We start from the raw sequence: 22,017 nt of genomic DNA on the forward strand, positions 1-22,017 counted from the left end.
GTGTGGTTATGTTATGAGTAAAAGTGTTTTTAGGTTTGATTGGGATTCCATCCTACCCCACCTCTGTGTTCGAAATCTGTTAGGAATTTTGGTTGAGATTTACTCAAGGAGCTCAGAGTTTGTGTCAGACCCGCCAGCTTTTGGCAAGCTCCTATAAAATCCTTTGTCCATGCTCAGAGGGAGATGGGAGGGATTGGAAGAAGTTGAGTTAATTTTTTCTAAGTCATGGCCAGAACACCTTAAGCATGTGCAGAGAGCTTTGGCCCAATTGCAAGATGCAAACCTGACCGTTAAAATGTATAAATGTCAGTTTGCTCAAGGAGAAGTGAGTGATTTCGGATTTGGATTGGGCTTGGGAGCAGAAATCCAGTGTGTACTGGAATGGCTCTTACACCAATTCAAGCAAGCCGCTGAGTTGTTAACACAAGCCCTTGTAAGTTTGTGGGTGATTCTAGCCCCTGACCAGCAACCTCCTTTTGAAATGCAAACCAATGCCAGTCAAATAGGATTAGGAGAAGCTTTGTTCCAATGGGACAATGAGAGAAGTTGGCAACCTGTGGTGCACCTGAGCAAAGACATGACCCCAGAATTGGCCCTACTAAACATCTTCCAAGACAACAATGCCCATTTACACCACAAAGAACTCATAACCCACCTGCTCTCAGCAGCCAGAAACACCATAACCAGACACTGGAGAGACCTGTCAGGAGTAAGCATGGACCAATGGTACCAAATAGTATGGGAAACAGCCCTACTAGAAAAATTAACTAATAAACTGAAACTGACACGGGAACAAACAGAAGAAGCCACCTTCACCCCGGTATGGCTCCCCTTTATCACATACACAGCCCAACAGGACAATGACAATAATCCACCAACAGCATACAAATCAATATGGCTAACCTGATCCAAAACACCCACCCACCTCACTCACACACGAAAACAAAGATCACCACAGCCAATCACAAACAAACAATCACACCCTAGGCCAACCTCAACCTCTCTCACCACCAAAGGAACACAAGTGAACAACACAAGCACGCTGACACCAGACAAATCTAGAAATATCTCTCTGCCACTTCTTGAAACAATCCAGTATTTTAATATTCTTTTGGAAGCCGCCCAGAGTGGCTAGGGAAGCCCAGCCAGATGGGCGGGGTATAAATTATTATTATTATATATTATTATCATTATTATTATTATTATTATAAACTGCTGTGCAAATATGGTTAAAACAGACAATTAAAACAATGCAAAACAATAAATTTAGAAACAATGTTGTAGTAAAGGGGCTCCGGCCACTCTCCCCTCCCTCACCTGCCCTTACCCTCCATGTGGGTCAGGTTTCTGGAACGGAGGCCAGCAGCCATTTACTTTTTGACAAAACAAAACGCCACAGAAATGGTAATGCTGCCACCACTCCGTCTCAGGGCACCCGGAGGCACAGTCCAAGGGAGAAGACTATGCTCCTTTGTGCCCCACTCTGCAAGCTGCTTCCACAGACTTGCAGGCAGAAATTCATCAGGTATAGCGTAACCAAGTAGTCAGGCGTTGGACCAATAAACATCCATCCCACCCCACCTACAAAAAATTCAAAAGAAATTTTTCAAGACATTTTAAAAGCACTCTGCACCCCTCCAGCAGTAACAGCAACTGTCCTAGTGAGGCCCGTCAGGCCCTGCCCTGGGCCAGGTGGTAAGTGGCAGGAAGGAGCAGGGCCCCCAGACCCTCACACGGGAGAGTCCTCCTGGGCAGAGGAGACAGAAGACAGAGAGTTTTTAGAGGAGGAAAACATGAAAAAAAATATTCTGAATCAAATGTTGGACTCAACTATTTAAAGCAGCAAAGCGGGTGGCTCCTGTCCGCTTTGCTGCTTTAAAGCGAGCCTCAGAGGAGGGAAGGAAGGGGAACCATGGCTTATCTAAGTCCAGTTAATAATGCTGAGCCTGATTTTATATGCATCTCAAAGCCCTTGACATATATACATTATTAAGCCCGGGAGGAGGGAATCCGCTGCAGCCTCGAGCAGCAAAGAGGATCCATGGGTCCCCTCCTTCCCTCGTCCGTGGCTGCTTTGAAGCAGGAAAGTGGGAGAGGAGCTGCTTACACGAGTGTAAGCGGCTTCCCTCCCACTTTGCTGCTAGCGAAGAGGATCCATGGGTCCCCTCCTTCCCTCGTCCGTGGCTGCTATGAAGCAGGAAAGTGGGAGAGGAGCTGCTTACACGGGTGTAAGCGGCTTCCCTCCCACTTTGCTGCTTCAAAGGGAGCCACGGAGGAGGGAGGGACCCACGGAATCCCCTTCCCTCCCTCCTCCCCGCCTCAGCTCAGCAGCCGCGGCTCTTGCTGGCTTTACAATGAGCCGGAAGGAGGGACAGACCCGCCTCCCTGTAAAGCCAGCCAGAGCCGCAGGCACACTCTACACAGCTCTTGCTTTAAAGGGAGAGCTGCGCAGAGCTTGTCGGCAGCAGCGGCTCTTGCTGGCTTCGCTCCATAAGACGCCCAGACATTTCCCCTTACTTTTTAAGGGGGGAAAAGTGCGTCCAATGGAGCGAAAAATACGGTACTATACCCAATTGCTGACACAGCTTGATTAACACAACTCAGCAGAACCTGCTCTGTTTCACAGCTGTAAGAGTGGGTTTCGTTACTTGCCCTGGCCCTTAAAGACATACACAACTTGTGAAGCAACAATGAACCTTCACATTTTAAAGTGACCATTAAACTGTTTTATCCTATGCCTGTTTCTTTGTCCTCATTTGCTCTAACAGTTATCGGTTAAAAATAAATAAATCCTAACTGCTACTTTATTTATATGCTCTTTCTTTCTTTTTATCCTGGTCTGTGACCATAATAAAGTTCATACAAGTAGGTTCCAGGGTTAGGTCCCCTGGCCATGGCAACCTAGACTTACCTCCATTTGTTGTTGCTGTCTAGTCGTCTCCGACTCTTCGTGACGCTATACTCAAGTCTTTAAACTTGTCCTGGCTCCTCACCTCCGTGCAACGTGAGAAACTCTGTCGCAACAGGTTGGCACACCTCTGCCCACCTCAGGATGCTGAGGAACTGAGGAACCTCAAACGGTCCCAAGCCCCGTTGCTAGGCAACGGCAGTTGGGAACATGGAATTCCCGGCCTCAGTGCCAAGGTTCTAGGAGAGGCCGTGTGGCCTAGTGGTTAGAAAATGTTAATGCCATGCAACACTAGGGTGATATATATATATATTCTTTGAAATGTACAGTTTAATACTTTTTCTATTATTTGTATCCTGCTTTGCAGACTCTTGTTGTCTCCTAAAGAAGCTGACAGGATTGAACCCCTGTACTTACTTATGTGTTTGCCGTGTACATTTATGAACGTTTATTTTATATTTGGGACCTTTGAATTCTGAACTCTGAACTCTGGATTAATAACATTTTAGGAATCTTCCAGAACAGCTAATTCTATTGCTGGGAAGGACTCAGTGACAGACTGGGGTTTTAGGAGAGAGGGTGGTATGGGGTTGGGGGCAGGTGAGATGGAGGTGCTTGGCAGTGGGTGTGTCGTATGCAGAAAGCATACTCTTCAATTCCCATGAACCACCTCCTCTCAGTTACTGGTTTCTTGGGCTTGGGGCTAAATCCATGATCGGTCAGAGAAAAATGAGCGGCGGCAGGAACCAGTCAAAGCAAGGCAGATCTTAATTTTACTGTTGCGACAGAGTTTCTCACCTTACATGTTGCATGGAGGTGAGGAGCCAAGACAAGTGTGTGTAACAACTTTTAAAGACTTGAGAAAATGCCAATAATTATAATAATAACTTACTTTTTATACCCCCCCCCCCCAATCTGGCTGGGTTTCCCTTAGCCCAGAGGTTTTGGACTTTTTTGAGTCCACGGCTCCCTTGACCAACTACATTCTTTCTGTGAGGCTCAGGAGCCCAGCTACGTCACCCCTTGCCAGCAGAGCTGGCAGCCTCTCGTCCTTTTTCTGACTCCTTTCCTTGTGGAGTGTTCCCTCTTCTCCTCTCCCCTCTCCTTCGGAGTCCTCTGGACAGCCGCGGGTGTCGCCCCTTCCCTAAAGAGAGCTGCCTCCTCACGCTGCCCCACAGGGGCCTGGGAAGCACCCCCTGGCCAGCTCCAGAGGCACCGTTCGCCTGGGGAGCTTGTAGCCAGGGGTGCTGCAACAAACAGCTGCACAAGCCTTTGGGAGGCAGAGATGCAAGAAGGGATGGGGGGGAGAAAGAGGGACAGAGGCCAGTGTTACTCACGGCACCCTTGACCATCATTCAAGGCACCAAAGGGTGCCACAGAAACCGGGGCATATAAAAGCAGTTTGCCCCCAATTGAGTGAAAAGAAGCCTCCAGTTTTGACTTCGATTCCTGCGGTGCGCATGATCTAGCAACCGGAGGAAGATTGGGAAGCGGAACAGCAAAAATCAGGAACTAGGGAAAGCCCGGTCCTGGAGGGGAAGGGTGGGGCAGCTCCTGACGCTATAGCTTCCAAACCAGCTGTAGCCACTTCAAGTGCAGTTATTGTGGGACCTGTGAGTCCTGGTGCTGCTCCAAGTGTGCCTGATGTGAAGTGGGCTAATTCAAAGTTTACAGCCCCCATTGAGATCAACGGAATTGCTGTGAACTCTTTCCGAGACACTGGGTCTGACATTACCAGTGTGCCCAGAGATTTGGTTTTGCCCATACAGATGCAGGCTAACCCCTTAAAGATTAGCCCCTATGGTGTGAATGAGATTTTTCAACCTACTGCCATTGTTCCAGTATCGTATAAGGGGTACTATGGAAACCACCTAACTATAGTACATGATCCTGAAGTGTGCAAAAGTCCTGTCCTGGTGGGGAACGATTGGGGATTTAAGGTTTACCAACAACAACTTGCGGTGAACTTTTTTCCATCAAGGTCTTACCCACCCAGGTACAGGGGATGGGAAACTGGGGAACGACACCTCAAGGTTTGAGGGCTGAGGGAAGCCTTATCCTGGATGGGAGGGGTGAAGGTTGGGCGTCTGATGCTATAACTCCCAAAACCACTGGAACTGCTGTGACTGCTGTTCCTGAGAAATCGGTTGGGAAGAGGGTTGGCATAATATGTACTGCCACCCCTGGTGTTAACTGGCCCACCTCAGCATCTAGCACACCTCCCAGTGTTCACCTTCATCGAATTGTTGTGCCTTCCTTTCGAAGCATAGACTCTGATATTGTGACTGCCAAAAGACTTAGTTTTGTCCCAGCTGAACCAGTCCGATTTTCGGAAGAGTAATCCTAGTGGTGGAAATTTAATTCCCCAATCTGCAACTATTGATTCAGTTCCCTCCCAGGATTTTATGGGGGATCCCTTTGTTCCAGTCCCTGAACCCCAAGTTTGTGCAAACCTTACTTTGGGGGAAGGGGTTTTGAAATCTACAGTTCCTTTCCAGCAGCTTGCAGCGACCCCCCTAGCAACGCAGGCTGTGAAAGATGCAAGCATGTCCTGTCAGCCAAAAGCTGAGAGGCAAGAAGAGAAAGGGGAGCCAGCTCAGCCCAGCCAAGCCGCTGTGGAGAGTTTAGAGTCCTCTGCCATGGTGGGAGATTTGGCCGCGTTTGAAGTAAAGCGGAGATTTGGTCACTCTCTCCTAGGTCATTTAGAAACTGCAGAAAAGTCTCTTTGCACAATAGAGTTTACCCCCTTTGTGCCTGAAAAAGAGTTTTTCTATCCACAGCTCAAGGACTTTAAATGGAATACTCAGGATGAAACTGTGAAATCTGCTATGATTAAGTGAGCACAAGATGTTGGACATAACATTATGTTTGCTGACTGGGAACATTTATGGACCACAGGTATGAAGTTTACGGCATGTAATGCCTTAAGAGAGAATATTATGAACATGACACCAGTCAAGCTTGCAAAAATCTATCACTTGCCCGAGAATAAATGTTGGAAATGTAACGAGACTGAAGGTACATTCTTTCACCTTTGGTGGACGTGCCCAAGAATTAAGGCTTTCTGGGAGAAGATATATAATGAAATGAAAAAGGTATTTAAATATAGCTTTCTGAAGAAACCAGAGGCCTTTCTCCTGGGCATGGTCGGCCAATTGGTGCCAAAGAAGGATAGAACTTTCTTTATGTATGCCACAACAGCAGCAAGAATACTTATCGCAAAGTATTGGAAGACACAAGATCTACCCACCCTGGAAGAATGGCAGATGAAGGTGATGGACTATATGGAACTGGCGGAAATGACCGGCAGAATCCGAGACCAGGGAGAAGAGTAAGTGGAAGAAGATTGGAAGAAATTTAAAGACTATTTACAGAAATACTGCAAAATTAATGAATGTTAGAATGATGTTGGATTGAAATTAAGTGGTTTTCAGCAGTAATGTTATATAAAGATGTGCAAAAATGGATTGTTAACAGGTGATAATTTAAAGTTATAATATATTAAGATTAAAGACTAGGATAAAAACAAAGAGGGAAAGGATTTGCTGAACCAACTAATTGAACTGGATACAAAAAAGGGAGGTGTGAGGAGGTCTGGGGAACAAGCAAATGAAAGATAAGATACGGTAAGATTGAATTGTTTTTAACTGTTTTTACTTTGTATTTTTTCTTTTTCCCTTTTGTAATATTTTGAAAACTTTGATAAAAATCTTTCTTTTTTAAAAAAAAAGGACTTTAAAGACCCAGTCGATATGTTTATTGTTTTTCGAAAAATGTTTTGTAATGCAAATGTTTGTGTGGAGAAAAAATGGGATTTGGTGGGTCTTTTACAGAACTTTAGTCCTAGGAAACAGTGTGGTTATGTTATGAGTAAAAGTGTTTTAGGTTTGATTGGGATTCCATCCTACCCCACCTCTGTGTTCGAAATTTGTTAGGAATTTTGGTTGAGATTTACTCAAGGAGCCCAGAGTTTGTGTCAAACCAGCCAGCTTTTGGCAAGCTCCTAGAAAATCCTTTGTCCATGCTCAGAGGGAGATGGGAGGGATTGGAAGAAGTTGAGGTAATTTTTTCTATGTCATGGCCAGAACACCTTAAGCATGTGCAGAGAGCTTTGGCCCGATTGCAAGATGCAAACCTGACCCTTAAAATGTATAAATGTCAGTTTGCTCAAGGAGAAGTGAGTGATTTCGGATTTAGATTGGGCTTGGGAGCAGAAATCCAGTGTGTACTGGAATGGCTCTTACACCAATTCAAGCAAGCCGCTGAGTTGTTAACACAAGCCCTTGTAAGTTTGTGGGTGATTCTAGCCCCTAACCAGCAACATCCTTTTGAAATGCAAACCAATGCCAGTCAAATAGGATTAGGAGAAGCTTTGTTCCAACGGGACAATGAGAGAAGTTGGCAACCTGTGGTGCACCTGAGCAAAGAATTGTTGCCCCAAGAGAAAGACCATCCCACTGCTGAAGAAAAAGGTCTTTCTGATCTGGAAATAGTGACTCAAAGTTTTGAGAAAGGAGACTGGGCTGTAACTTTAAATCTTACCAGACTCCCCCCTAAGCGAGTCGTTTACTCGCCTGGCCTTAGTACATCCGAGGCCAAGCTAAGTCCTGTGCTTTATCAAGAGAAATACCAAAAGGTGCCTAATTCTTTTAGAGAACATCATGCTAATACTGTGAAAATGTATGTGGAACTTGAATTTTCTTTGTTAACTCCTTTTGGAAGTCGAACACAGGTAGCCTTTGTGCACTTAGACTTAACAGTGTGCCTTTGTTTGTTTTTTAGTTCTTATCTGTTTTAATTATCAGTTTTTATCCATCCATTATCCGTGTTTAATCTTGTATTTTATTCAGATGTTTTTGTTGGCTATTTGCAGTTTAGTAGCGCTGCAGAGAGCTTGCTGGGGAGACCATGCATTAAAAAGGGACTACAAATAAAACCTAAACAAGGTTTTAATAACAAAAACAAACTCCTTATACACTAAACACATCAACAACAAACCAGACCCAACCACCAACCCATCCCCCGGGTAATGGGAGACTGACCATAATAAAGTTCATACAAGTAGGTTCCAGGGTTAGGCTGGGGAAGACGGGGTATAAATAAAAATTATTATTATTATTATTGTTATATGAGAGATAGCTTTGGAAGGATTTGTAAGTGAAAAGAACTATTGGGAAAGGTTTTTCCTTCAACTGCAGAGTAAATATCTGGGGTCATTAAGAGGGTCAAGATGGCTTCAGGATTGCTCTGTGAACTCAAAGAAAGTGTCTCTTTTCCCCCGGGAATATTTTATAATTTTTGAATGGTGAAGGATTGTTTTTTCTCTAGGGTGCATGTCTGCTATGTGTGCACCTTCAGATTTGTGTAACACTCATGCCAACTTTGGTTGCCAAGTGCCTGCAAGCCCCCTACTGTGACACCATAAAATGCTTGCAGTTGTGTTTTTTTAAACCACGCCAGCAACTGCTCACCAGGAGCAGAAGTGAGCAGCTTCTGTGAGTGAAGTGAAGAGCTGTTTCTCAGAAGGGGAAACCCTGGGAGAGACTAGGGTTCAAATCCCTCCTTACTCAGCTATGCAGCTCACTGGGTGACCTGGGGCCAGGTTGTGGGGATTAAATGAGAAGGCGAGAACTATGTATGTCATCTTGAGCTCCTTGGCGTAAAAGATGGGATATCAATGCAGACGCCCACAGAAGGTGGTGGACTCTCCTTCTTTGGAGGTTTTTTATACACAAGAGGTTGGGTGGCCATTTGCAAGGGATTCTTGAATTGAATTCATGTTTTGCAGGAGACTAGATGCACCTTGGGGTTCTTTCCAAATCTACAATTCTATGATTTTGTTTAAGGGTCATTTTATTGATCAGATTGAAAACCCCTTCGGGACTACTCTGAGATGCCAAGTTGGATATAAGCGCCATAAATGACAAAAGAGATAGAAGCGGCAGCCTGTGAATGACCCCAGGCAGCTGGCAGAAGGCACATATCTCCAATGAACCAGACTGTTTTATGTGAGGATATCCACCCCAGCCTCCCTACGCCTCTGCAAGAAGCCTTTTGCGGGGGCAACCGGGGGGGGGGGTCCCTTGCAAAAATCAGAAGTATTAATCACTTTTGCTTAGCTGAATATGTTAATCCCATATGGAGTCCTTAAGTAGGTCCGCTATCGGAAGGAGAAAATAACAGAGGCCAACCAGAGAATATTGAGAAGCAAAGCAGCTAGTGAGCCTGATCTTTATTAACTATTGCAACAGGTTGCTCACAGCCACACACAGAAGGCAGGAGAGACCCAGAAGAAAGGTGTGCAAACTCTTATATAGACTTTTGAAATTTCCACCCTGTACCTCAACCCCAATACATCATACATACATCACAGCAGAAGGGGCGGTCTACAACAAAATCTTGTCTGGCAGGAAACCTGTGGATGGGTTTACTTGGAGAGCCTGGCTATTCTTTTGTGATGATAAATACTTATGGTAATTCCTCACAGGCTCACCCTATTCATACCCAAATGTGCCCTTAAGGCAGGATTTGTGAGCACAGAGACAATATCTGAGGTCACCGAAAGAGTGAAAATGGCTTTAGGACTGTTTTCCTATACTGCTTCAGACATTTTGTGTGTTTGTGTGAGTGTGCGCACGCATGTGCCTGCATCTGGTACATTTATGAACATTTATTTTATATCTTAGACCTTATAATCCTCATAACACTTTGATAAAATACATATTTTGTTATGTGCAAATGGCTTTAGATGCCTATTAGGTCCATAAATTACCATCTAGCATATATTCAACACCAAAAACAGTGACAATTTGTTGTTGATAAAGGACAGCTGGACATATAAGGGCCCCATTACCTTCAGTAGGTTAGGGCCTCATCAAACCTAAATCTGGCCCTGGGTGTGGAATAAGAAAGAAAAGACAGTGAAGAAGAAATGAGGCCAAGAGAAAAGACAGATGGAAAAATACCACCATCTGCGGCAGGCAACTCCCTTGTTTTTCAAGCCAAACAAGAAAATGACTGAAGGGGGGGGGGGGATATGAGTGAAAATACTGAGAATAGGAAAAGGAGACGGCAGAAGAAAAAGGAGATAAGAAAATGTGGCAAGCGGGTGTTGTAAACAAAAATTGCCCTCTTCCCTTATGGGGTATCCAAGAGCCCATGTAGAGTCCTTACATAGGTTCCCTATTGGTAGGAGAAAATAACAGAGGCCAACCAGAGAATATTGAGAAGCAAAGCAGCTGGTAAGCCTGATCTTTATAGATCTGTTGCAACAGGAGGAGGAGGAGGGACCCAGAAAAATGGCGTGCAAGGCCTTATAAAGACTTTTGAAATTGTCACCCTGTAGATCAAGACCATCCCCAGAAACACATCACAGAAAAGGCAGTCTAAACAGAAATTTGAATGTTGTTTTTCTCCTGTCCTTGTTTATCTCCTGTCTGGCAGGTTACTTGATTGGATTGCCTGGGGAGCCTGGCCGTTCTTTTGTAATAATAATAATAATAATAATAATAATAATAATAATAATAATATTGTTTATTTATACCCCGCCCTCCCTAGCCAAGGCCGGGCTCAGGGCGGCTAACAAGCAATAATAAAAATAAGTTGAATGAATACAACTTAAAAACAAGATTAAAATACAACATTAAAATATTGAAGCATTTAAATATTAAAATGTAGCCTCGTCGCAGGAGGAGAAAGGAAAAAGAAAAAGAGGGGGAGGGAATAAAATTGGCTGCAAGCCAAAGGCCAGGCGGAACAACTCTGTCTTACAGGCCCTGCGGAAAGAAATCAGATCCTGCAGGGCCCTGGACTCATGAGACAAAGCGTTCCACCAGGCCGGAGCCAGAGTTGAAAAGGCCCTGGCTCTGGTTGAGGCTAATCTAACTTCCTTAGGGCCTGGGACCTCTAGGGTGTTGCTATTTATGGACCTTGAGGCTCTCCGTGGGGCATACCGGGAGAGGCGGTCCCGTAGGCCGTGAAGGGCCTAGGATAGTGATAAATTGTAGTGATAAATACTTAGTTCCTGGGCCATGTCACAGGCTCACACCTTATTCATATCTTAAATGTGCCCTTAAGACAGGATTTGTGAAGGAAAAGACAACGGGGAGGCTTTTCCATTTTCCTTTGACCTTGCAGAGAAAACATTTGGTCAGTTTGGGACAGTTTGGGAATCAAAATGGTTCCAGGTCGGTCTTCCTGTGCTGATCTATGTACGTGCTTGGTTGGTACACTTATGAACATTACCATATGTCTTAAGACCATAAAATTCCTATCACACGAGCGAGAAACCTACTCAAGGAAAGTCACTGGAAGTGGTGGAGGAAGAAGGGGGAAATAGAGAGAAAAGAAAAATGGTTTTGTGGAAGAGAAAGCAATGAAAAGAAAAGGAGAGCAAGAGGGAACAGATGGAAGCAAAATCACACCATCTAACTGCTAGGTCAGTTGGAATGTCTCACTGGCAGCTGCAGCAACATGTTCTTCCCAAAGCAACACAGAACCTTGTGTGCACCTTCAAAGACCATTAAATGCATTGTGGCTTGAGGTTTCACGGACTAGAGTTGTGGTTTTAGCTGCAAGAGATACGGATAGGAAAACAGGAAGCTGCGTTGTAAAGGCATGGTGCCCATGTGAGCCTGAAGGCGTGGCACCACCCTCAGCCAACAGCCCAGCAGTGTCTGTCAGCGCTCTTGTTTCCCATTTGGCTGGCTTTGCTTAGACCCATCTTGCATTTGTTTCAAAACTGCCAGCCTCAGGCGTGGGATCGTCCAGAAAGCAGGTGCGAGCTGGCACATGGCGATGCCAGGAGCCAGTTCAAGATTCCAGAGGCGTTCGGTTAGATTGCCCAAGACAGGATGTTTGCATCGCTCCATCCGTCTCCCGTCATTCCCATGGCAACTGAGCGATGTGCAGACAGCGTCTGCAAAAGCCGGCATGAAGGAGGGCAAAAGTTAAGCTGCCCGTTTGGAAAAAACACACACTTATACCAGGATGGGACTCTTTTGCAATAAGCTTGCCAGCCTCTCCTTTTGTTCCCTTGTCAGATCACGCAAAAGCAATCCCCGGCTTGATTTGGTCACCAGGGGCTGGGGTGGTCGATTTAAACCCTGCTTCTCACAGCTGTTGCCATTTCACACACTCCTGCCTTTTCCTCTGCTATAGCCTGGCATGCAGGGGCTCCCGAAAGAGACCAAGATGAGCAAACCAGCCCATCGAGGAGGCTTGCAGGCGTGGGGGAAATGGCTGCTTCTCCTGAACGCTGCTGTCCCTGCAGTCTACCCCATGCAGACAGGTAGGCTGAAACTTTAGCTCAGAACTTTCCAAACTTTTCCTTTCTTTTACATTTTTCTTTTGCAATTCAACAGTCACAATTTTTATTAAATTTCTGTTTTACATTTTAGAATATTCACTTAAACAACCTTAAAATATCAATGACTTCCCTTCCTCTCTTCCCATGGTTCATTTTGCACAACATAAATCCCTGCATATTTTATATAAACTAAACCATTCAGTAGTCCATTATTACATCCATCAAAGCTTATTTACACTGTTGAATTTATCTTAATGCTGCCCATGTTTTCAAGTGTACACAATTTTCCTCCATATATTCAATAAACATCTTTCCAATCTTCTCTAAATGTATGTTCTTCTTGTTCTCTTATATGTTAGATCTGCAATCTGCGCGTATTCCATCAGTTTAAGTTGCCATTCTTCTTTAGTTGGGACCTCTCTCGTTTTCCATTTTTGGGCTAACGAAACATGAGCCACAGTAGTGGCATACATAAATAGCCTTTTTTGACACCTGGGAATTTCCATCTGAGTTATCCCCAGGAAAAAGGATTCTGTTTTGTGTGTGTGTGTGTGTGTGTTTTTAAAGGAGCTTTCCAAACTTTTCAGGCTGGTGACACACTTTTTAGACATGCATCATTTTGCAACACAGTAATTCAGTTTTACTAACGAACCAGAGGTTAAACTAACCCCTTTCCAGTCCCAAGAGAAGCATTTGCACAAGACACTGCAGCCAGCACAGTAACCGGTCGCGACACAGAGTTTGGAAAGCTCTGCTTTAGCCGGTTCCTCAATTTCCTTCCCAGGCGATTTTGGATTGACATCTTGGCTTGGCCCCTAAATCTCTACCAGACGGGGACTGGGTTGGTGATGGGAGCTGGAGTCAAAAGACCTAGTGTAGCATCCAGGTATCTTAACTGCCCTTGCCTGCCTCTTTTTTCCATGCTGCTGGTTTTCATGGAGTCAATATGGCTTGGATTGTGGCTGTAGCACAACAAGGTTGCCACAAAGTGCTGTGTTTACTGCCCCAGGAGAGATAATAATCATGAGCTGAGAGTAGGGCTGGGTGATATATTGTCCAAAGCTGGTTTGAAGTCCATATTGTGATAATGATTTCATAATTTTTGACCTGGCAATATATCATGAATCATGATTTGTGTGTGCGCTATGCTAGACGATGCAGGAAAAACTGTGAAGCCAGGAAATGCCTCTACATAGCTCCATCCTTATGACTACATTATTACATGAGCACTGTTCCACAGCATTTGATATTTTCATTTACATACATTCATTTGAAATAAGATGGGTTTATGAAGCAATTCTACACAGTTTGGTACCTCGCTTCATTTAAAGATTTTCAGAGACTTTGAGACTAAAGATTTCATTTTGTACTTGTTATGGTTTGAAGGAATTCTATAAAGATTGTCTATTGCGTATGTACATGGCCTAGACATTGCTGCCATCCTTATTTCAGGCATCATGATATATCATATATCACAGTGTTTACCTGGTGATATATCACGATGCTGAAAAGCAGCTATCGCCCAGTCCTAGTTGAGAGGTTCCCTGGAGATCATCTGGTCAAGTTGTGGTTCCAGAATGGCCATTTCTAACAATTAAGCTGCAAAGTTTATTTGTTTTATTTACTTACTTATTTATTTAGTTTATATACCGTCCTTCTTTGTAAGATCTCAGGGCGGTTCACAGAATAAAATACAAGGTAAAAACACATATAAATAATTAAAACAGCTAAATAATAACCTGCCCCTCCATAATTATACACCAACATAACAGCTACCTTGAACACTGTGTGGTTCAGAAGTGTTTGAAAACCTGTTTCCAGAGGCTGTTCTCACTCACTACTGGCAAGTTGGAATGAGCCAGTGACAAAATGCCCAAGTGAAATTTCCCAGAAGCTGGTGGTGGGTGGGGGGGGGGACCTATTGAGTACAGCCTCTCATTCTTCACACTAGGATGTATGGAAATTATGAGGCTGATGGGAAGAACTAGAGGGCCAGAATTCCTGGGTTTAATGTGCTGGCCGTTTTGTTGCTTCTGGGTAATGGTGAAAAGGAGTGAAATAAATGAGTGCCGGGTAATTGAGACAGCAGTTGACATTAGGCAACACAATAGAGTCTTGTGGCATTTTAAAGACCAAGAGATTTATAGTGGCATAAACTTATGTGGACTAAAGGAGAAGGGGTCTTTAGGCCACAAAGGTTTCCACTACCATAAATCTCTTTACCAACTTTAAATTGCCACAAAACAACCCTATCCTCTGTTGCACTCGACAGTAGCAAGGCAACCATCCTCTGGGTGTTATTCGGGTTAAACAGGCTTCCTTTGGCCATCTCTGGGCCACCAATGAGCCCATGGTAATATGCTGGGTGTTGCAATTAGTAAATAATTTAAGCACATGTGATAGTGTGCTCATTTAGCACGCTGATAAATGCTTGGTGAAGTCATCCATTTTCAAACAGCTGTGACAGGAACATTAGGCTGAACTCTCACTCGCCCCCCAAATCTCTAGTAATTTCATTCTTAGAAGCAAAACGAAATAGCCAACGTTGCACCTTGTTGACTGCAAACTGCACACAGTTGTACACAAATTGTCATGGAGGATAGTTCTGTCTGGAGATTGGTACTAAATTAAGCTTCCACTTTCAGAGGCAGTATACCCCATAATATCATGTATGGGGAGGGGGGACAAAGGAAGAGGTGGAGAGGCTGCAGCCTCATGCCCTGATTATGAGCTTGAGTCATCTCTTGCCAGTAACCGAATGTTGAATGAGATGGACTAACCAGCTTTGAGGTGTAATAAACAAAATCTGCCCTTATTCCCTTATGGGGGACACAAGAGCCCTTATTGCAGGTTCTCCATCGTGGTTCGGGGATCCAAGGTACGACTGTATAATGAATTGAAAAGGATGTTTAAAATAACTTTTGTAAAAAAAAACAACAACCAGAAGCTTTTCTTTTGGGAATTATAGTGACAGAACTACCTAAGCTGTACAGAAACTTATTCATGTATGCTACTACAGCGGGAAGAATGTAACTCGCCCCAAAATGGAAAGAAGCAGAAGTCCCAGCAAAGGAAGAATGGATACAAAAACTTGTGGAATACGCAGAAATGGTGGAACTTACCGGGAGAATAAGAAATCAAGACAACAAACCTTTTATAAAAGAATGGCAATAGTTTATTGAATATTTACAGATAAATTGTAAACAGATAAGAACATTGGCAGGATTATTGTAATGACTTGCAGTTTTATAAGAGTACAGTGGTACCTCGGGTTACAGACGCTTCAGGTTACAGACTCCGCTAACCCAGAAATAGTGCTTCAGGTTAAGAACTTTGCTTCAGGATTAGAACAGAAATCGTGCTCCAGCGACGCAGTGGCAGCGGGAGGCCCCATTAGCTAAAGTGGTACCTCAGGTTAAGAACAGTTTCAGGTTAAGAACGGACCTCCAGAATGAATTAAGTTCTTAACCCGAGGTACCACTGTATATATTTAAAGTAGATGAGTAAATGGGCAAAGTAAGTTAATTTGGATATGCAGAATGTATTAAAAATAAATTTAAGGAACAGCAGAATGAAGAGGGGAAAGGAAGTCAAGTTTTGAAATGTTAAAATGATTGTAAAATTAGTGAAATGTATAAATCTGAAAAGTAATAATAATAATAATAATAATAATAATAATAATAATAATAATAATAATATAATGGATGGCTCTGGCCCGATCCAGAAGGTGGTTCTTCTATGTATGTCCTTGTGCCTTGCCAATGACTCTCCCTTTTCCTCTCCCTCTTGCCCAACAGTGAGCGTGGTCGATTTCTGCGGCCAGACCCTGCACGGGGATGGGATGGTGTTGACATCCCACCGAGACTCCCGCCGTTACTACTTTGTAGTGGCCAGCACAGACTGCCAGCTGACCATGCAAGCGGCAACCCCCAAAGACAAGGTCCAGTTCCAGTTCCGCTTCTTCCTGGTGTACAGCATGGTGCGCTCGCCTTCCAGCACGCTGGCCAGCAACGACCACCCCACTCTGGCCCTTCCCAAGTCCAGAAGCGAGCGGGAGACCCCTGACCCTTGCACAGCAGGCTCCTACGTGGAATTCTACGATGGCCAAAACCACACCGCGAAGCCCCTGGGGATGCCGCTGTGCGGGAAGAACATCCCACGGCCCGTCACCTCCACAGGCAACTTCCTCACCTTGAGGCTTGTGACTCGCGGCCAGCAACCTCGTGTCGACTTTGTTGGTGACTTCACCTCCGTCCGAACTGGTAAGGCAGGAAGCCGCTGCAAATGAGCTGAGCAATGCCGCTCTATCTTATTTTAATTTTATTTTATTGCATTTATATTCCACTGCTTCTCCAAAGAGCTCAAGGTGGTGTGTGCCTCCTCATTTAATCCTCCCAATCCTAGAAGGTAGGTGAGCAACTGGGCTCCAAGGTCACCCAGGGAGTTTCATGTTGCCCAGTGGGGGGATTTGAACTCTGGTCTCTCCTGGGTCCTAGTCCAACACTTGTAACCCTAAGGGTAAGGTGCAGGTGATGTGGACCACTGGGCTGCTGTCAGGGTAACGGGCGCTGTGGTCTAAACCACTGAGCTTCTTGGGCTTGCCGGTCAGAAGGTCAGCAGTTCAAATCCCAGCGACGGAGTGAGCTCCCATTGCTCTGTCCCAGCTCCTGCCAACCTAGCAGTTCGAAAGCACGCCAGTGCAAGTAGATAAATAGGTACCACTGTGGCAGGAAGGTAAACAGCGTTTCTGTGCACCCTGGTTCCCGTCATGGTGTTCTGTTGTGCCAAAAGTGGTTTAGTCCTGCTGGCCACATGACCCAGAAAGCTGTCTGTAGACAAACGCTGGCTCCCTCAGCCTGAAAGCGAGAAGAGTGCCACAACCCCATAGTCACCTTTGACTGGACTTAACCATCCAGGGGTCCTTTACCTGTACCTTTTTAAAAATTTCAATGCTGGTGTTAAATGCATTTTAACTATTGTTTTAAGCTAGTTTGGGAGGTACATTCTAGGCAGTGCTTTTTATCTAGGGATACTCAAAGGTACGCTGTACCAGCACCTCACTGTAACAACTTCGTGGTGAGTACTGGCCCCTTTTTTCTATAAAAAAGCACTGATTACAGTGGTACCTTGGGTTACATACGCTTCAGGTTACATACGCTTCAGGTTACAGACTCTGCTAACCCAGAAATAGTACCTCGGGTTAAAAACTTTGCTTCAGGATGAGAACAGAAATCGTGCACCGGTGGCGCAGCAGCAGCAGCAGGAGGCCCCATTAGCTAAAGTGGTGCTTCAGGTTAAGAACAGTTTCAGGTTAAGAACAGACCTCCAGAACGAATTAAGTTCTTAACCCGAGGTACCACTGTATAGGTACATTAAACAACAAGAACAGCAAAATCTGCCTTTCCCTCCCCTTGCAGGCTTGAACGCTTCGGCCTGCAGCACGGAGTCGTATTTTCCCTGCCACAATGGAAAATGCATCCCTCCCAGCCTAGTCTGCGATGGCAGCAGTGTCGATAACTGTGGGGATGGTACAGACCAGGCTGCCCAGTCCCCAGCCTGGTGCAAAGGTTGGTGGCTGTAGAAGGAAGAGGGTGTGTGTATGTGCTGTTATAAGTAAAAAAAAAACACAAAACTGCTCCTTTTCCCTTATGGGGTACCCAAGAGCCCATATAGAGTCCCTTTGCAGGTTCTCTATCGGTAGGAGAAAATAATAGAGGCCAACCAGAGAATATTGAGAAGCAAAGCAGCTAGTAAGCCTGATCTTTATTGAACTGTTGCAACAGGGTGCTCCCCCACACGCAGGAGAGAGGAGGAAGACCCCAAACCATGCGCGCAAGCCCTTATATAGACATTTTAAATTGCCCGCCCTGGAGTCCAAGACCACCCCCAGAAACATCATACCTACATCACAGAAAAGGCGGTCTACAACAGAAATCTGAGTGCATTGTTTTTATCATGTCTGCCAGGTTACCTGTTAATGGTCACTTGACTGGATTACCTGGGGATCCTGGACATTCTTTTGTTATGATAACTACTGGGCTCACACCCTATTCATATCTTAAAAGTGCCATTAAGACAGGATTTGTGAGCAAAGAGACAATGGGGAGAGTTTCCATTTTGACCTTGAGGAGAAATATTTGAGGCCAATTTGTTCAGGACTTTTTCTATGGGGTTTCAGACATGTGGTTTATATACAGTTATGAACATTTATTTTATATATTTATGACCTTAAAATTCTTATAACAGTGCCATTCCTTGCTCCTGATCACTTTAAAAAATGTGTGAGAAAGTGAGGCTGAATGCCTGAGCCTGATGGCTGCAGCGGCCCCTTAAGTTGTTAGGAAAGGGAGGAGGCTACGCCCCTCTGCTTTGGTTTCTCCGTGGCAGCACAGAGGCCACTACTGTTTTTGACTCTTTCTCCTTTTCAACTCCAGGCTCACCCACGCTCCTGCCGCCCTTGAATAATGCCGAGGCCTCTTCTGCAGTTAACGCCCTGCCAAGTCAGGTGACCTGCGCAGGACCCCAGGAAAGCCAGCTCCTGCCCCCAGGCACTGCCACCTGGGACAAAACAGGTACAGCAGTACCATTGCTGGCAGGAATGAGGCCTTGTAAGAACTTGGTTGTTTATAGTGTGCCATTTGGGAACTCCCTGCCTGTTGATACCAAGCAGGTGGCTATCACTGTACTCTTTTCAGCTAAAACCACAGTTCTTTCTTACCTACAAAAGGCGATTCTATGTTGTTTGGCACAATGGCAACTCTTCAGCTCGCCCACTCACTCTAACCCCCACCCAAGTCTCCAGGTGCATACAGAAGGGAAAAAAAGCCTCATTCAAAGCATTTGAGGGTAACTCCCAGATCACCCTTATCTCCAGAGTGATAGTCAGACTATCTGTTATCAATCACCAAGTCAGCAGGAGCTAACAGGAAGACAGCCAAACTGCCATTCGTCTCCCCTGGAAATCTGCTAAAAACATTTAAAAAAAAATAATATTTATGCTTTTCAGGTCTACATTTCAATAATTTTACAATCATTTTAACATTTCAAAGCTTGACTGATTTCCTCCTCTTTCTGAGGTTCCTTGAATTTATTTTTAATATCTTCTGCATATCCAAATTAACTTAATTTGCCCATTTATTCATCTACTTTAAATATATACTGTTATAAAAGTGCAGGTTATAATAACCATGCCAACGTTCTTATCTGTTTACAATTTATCTGTAAATGTTCAATAAACTATTTCCATTCTTTTATTAAAAAGTTTGTATTCTTGATTTCTCATTCTTCCGGCAAGTTTTGCCATTTTTGCATATTCCATAAGTTTTTGTGTCCATTCTTCCTTTGCTGGGACTTCTGCTTCTTTCCATTTGGGGGCGAGTAACATTTTTACCGCTGTAGTCACATACATGAATAAGTTTCTGTACAGCTTAGGTAGTTCTGTCCCTATAATTCCCGAAAGAAAAGCTTCTGGTTTGTTTTTGTTTTTTGCAAGCATTATTTTAAACATCCTTTTCAATTCATTATTTATCATATATAAAACATTTTTGTATAGCTAAGCCTATCCACATGCTTATAAAGTTAAAGTGAATTTGAATCTCTTAGTATTTTAAATTTTTGTAGGTTTTATTGTTGTAATTTTTTGATTTTCTTGTTCTACCCTTTTTGTAAACTGCTCCGAGTTTTTCTTCACAGCCAAGCAGTGTCTGTGTTTTTTGAAATGAACAACAGCATCAAAATAGCACAGCTGGGGCAATGGTTTGCTGGGGAAGACGATTTGTTCCATTTTCCTGCAACTCACCAGGCTCCTTCTCCTCCTTCTGCAGACAAACGCAAACCTCTTTTTGCTTCGCTGGCTGCCATCCTGGGCGCTGCCTTCATGTTCTGGTGCTGCTGGAATCCAGGCTGGTTCATCTGGAGGATGGGCGCTTGCAGGTACCTGCCCGGTTGCAATTCCGTCTGCGCTGCCTGCCACCTCTGCCCACGCAGCTGCACCCGCCGGGAGCCCCCCAAGGTCACCCCGCATGGAAGCACCGAGCCACCCGTGTGACTACGAGAGGGGGGGCAGGGTCACTGGCCCTTAGTTTTAGAAGAGCATGGGCCAGAAGGGGTGCAGCTGGTAGCGGAGGCATGATGGGGCTAAGCCAGGGGTAGGCAACCTAAGGCCCGGGGGCCGGATGCAGCCCAATTGCCTTCTAAGTCTGGCCCGTGGACGGTCCAGGAATCAGTGTGTTTTTACATGAGTAGAATGTGTCCTTTTATTTAAAAGGCATCTCTGGGTTATTTGCGGGGCCTGCCTGGTGCTTTTACATAAGTACAGTGGTACCTCGGGTTAAGAACTTAATTCGTTCTGGAGGTCCGTTCTTAACCTGAAACTGTTCTTAACCTGAGGCACCACTTTAGCTAATGGGGCCTCCTGCTGCTGCCGCCGTGCGATTTCTGTTCTCATCCTGAAGCAAAGTTCTTAACCCGAGGCACTATTTCTGGGTTAGTGGAGTCTGTAACCTGAAGCGTCTGTAACCTGAAGCGTCTGTAACCCGAGGTACCACTGTAGAATGTTTCCTTTTATTTAAAATGCATCTCTGGGTTATTTGTGGGGCATAGGAATTCGTACTTCTTACTTCCCCCCAAAATATATAGTCCGGCCCCCCCATGGTCTGAGGGATGGTGGACCAGCCCACGGCTGAGAAAGGTTGCTGACCCCTGGGCTTATCAGACAGATGTATACTGGCTGATTTCCCACAAGGTGGCAGGAGATGCCTGCTTCTTTCCTCAGTGGGTTCAAACTAAGGCACTTGGCACCAGGCCTTGAGATACGCTCACATCCACACCATGCATTTAAGAACACAAGAAGAGCCTGCTGGATCAGGCCAATGGTCCATCTAGTCCACCATCCTGTTCTCACAGGGGCCGCCAAGATGCCTGTGGGGAACCTGCAACCAGAGCAGCACAAGGATACCCTTTCTTCCTGGGCTTTCCAGCAACTGGAATTCTTAAGCATTCTCTGCCTCTGACCTCCATGAACTTGCCTGATCCTCTTTCGAAGCCTTCTAGATTCTTGGCCATCACTGCCTTCTGTGGCAGGGAGTTCCATAGTTTAACTATGCACTAAGTAGTATTATTATTATTATTATTATTATTATTATTATTATTATTATTCCGCCCTATACCCAGAGGTCTCAGGGCGGTTCACAGAAAAGATCAACATAAAAACCACAATATATATAATCAAAATAAAAACAACCCAATAACCCCCCCCCCCAAAAAAGGAGCCTCATTTTAAAAGGGTATAGGATGTCAAACAGATCAACCAAAGGCCTGGTTAAAGAGGAAAGTTTTTGCCTGGCACCTAAAGGTGTATAATGAAGGCGCCAGGGGAACTTCCCTGGGAAGAGCATTCCACAGACAGGGAGCCACTGCAGAGAAGGCCCCGTTCTCGTGTTGCCACCCTCTGGACCTCTCGAGGAGGAGGCAAACGAAGAAGGGCCTCAGAAGATGATCTCAGGGTCCGGGTAGGTTCATATGGGAAGAGGCGGTCCTTGAGGTATTGTGGTCCTGAGCCATTTAAGGCTTTATAGGTCAAAACCAGCACTTTGAATTGGGCCCGGAAACTAATTGGGAGCCAAGGCAGTTGGACTAAGATTGGTGTATTATGCTCAAACCATCTTGCTCTGGTGAGCAACCTGGCCACTGAACTCTGCACCAGCTGAATTTTCCGAACCATCTTCAGAAGCAGCCCTTCTTCTTCGCATTGCACTAATCTAACCTTGAAGTTACCAGAGCACAGACAACAGTAGTTAGGCTA

The 22,017-nt window shown here is 44.9% G+C and overlaps 2 protein-coding genes across 2 annotated transcripts in view; both read left to right on the top strand.

The window, feature by feature from the left end:
• Positions 1-22,017, top strand: part of LOC114590399 (methylenetetrahydrofolate reductase (NADPH)-like) — a 256,188-nt gene that overhangs the window by 57,779 nt on the left and 176,392 nt on the right. The gene's annotated exons all lie outside the window — the stretch shown is intronic.
• On the top strand, positions 10,765-21,832 carry LOC114606324 (low-density lipoprotein receptor class A domain-containing protein 2-like). Its single transcript, XM_028748434.2, has 5 exons — positions 10,765-12,197; positions 16,013-16,477; positions 17,633-17,782; positions 18,650-18,787; positions 20,039-21,832. Exons 1-5 carry the CDS (start codon positions 12,074-12,076, stop codon positions 20,260-20,262), a joined length of 1,101 nt encoding a protein of 366 aa, XP_028604267.2. The 5' UTR covers positions 10,765-12,073; the 3' UTR covers positions 20,263-21,832.

Source organism: Podarcis muralis, chromosome 7, assembly GCF_964188315.1.
Source record: "Podarcis muralis chromosome 7, rPodMur119.hap1.1, whole genome shotgun sequence".
NCBI classification, from domain to species: Eukaryota; Metazoa; Chordata; class Lepidosauria; order Squamata; family Lacertidae; genus Podarcis; species Podarcis muralis.

Excerpts from the sequence above, each read along its gene's own strand:
- LOC114606324 (XM_028748434.2), top strand. The coding sequence starts at position 12,074 with ATGCAGGGGCTCCCGAAAGAGACCAAGATGAGCAAACCAGCCCATCGA. Across the intron at positions 12,198-16,012 it reads AGTCTACCCCATGCAGACAG|TGAGCGTGGTCGATTTCTGC; the intron begins GTAGGCTGAAAC and ends CTTGCCCAACAG. Across the intron at positions 17,783-18,649 it reads GTCCCCAGCCTGGTGCAAAG|GCTCACCCACGCTCCTGCCG; the intron begins GTTGGTGGCTGT and ends TTTCAACTCCAG.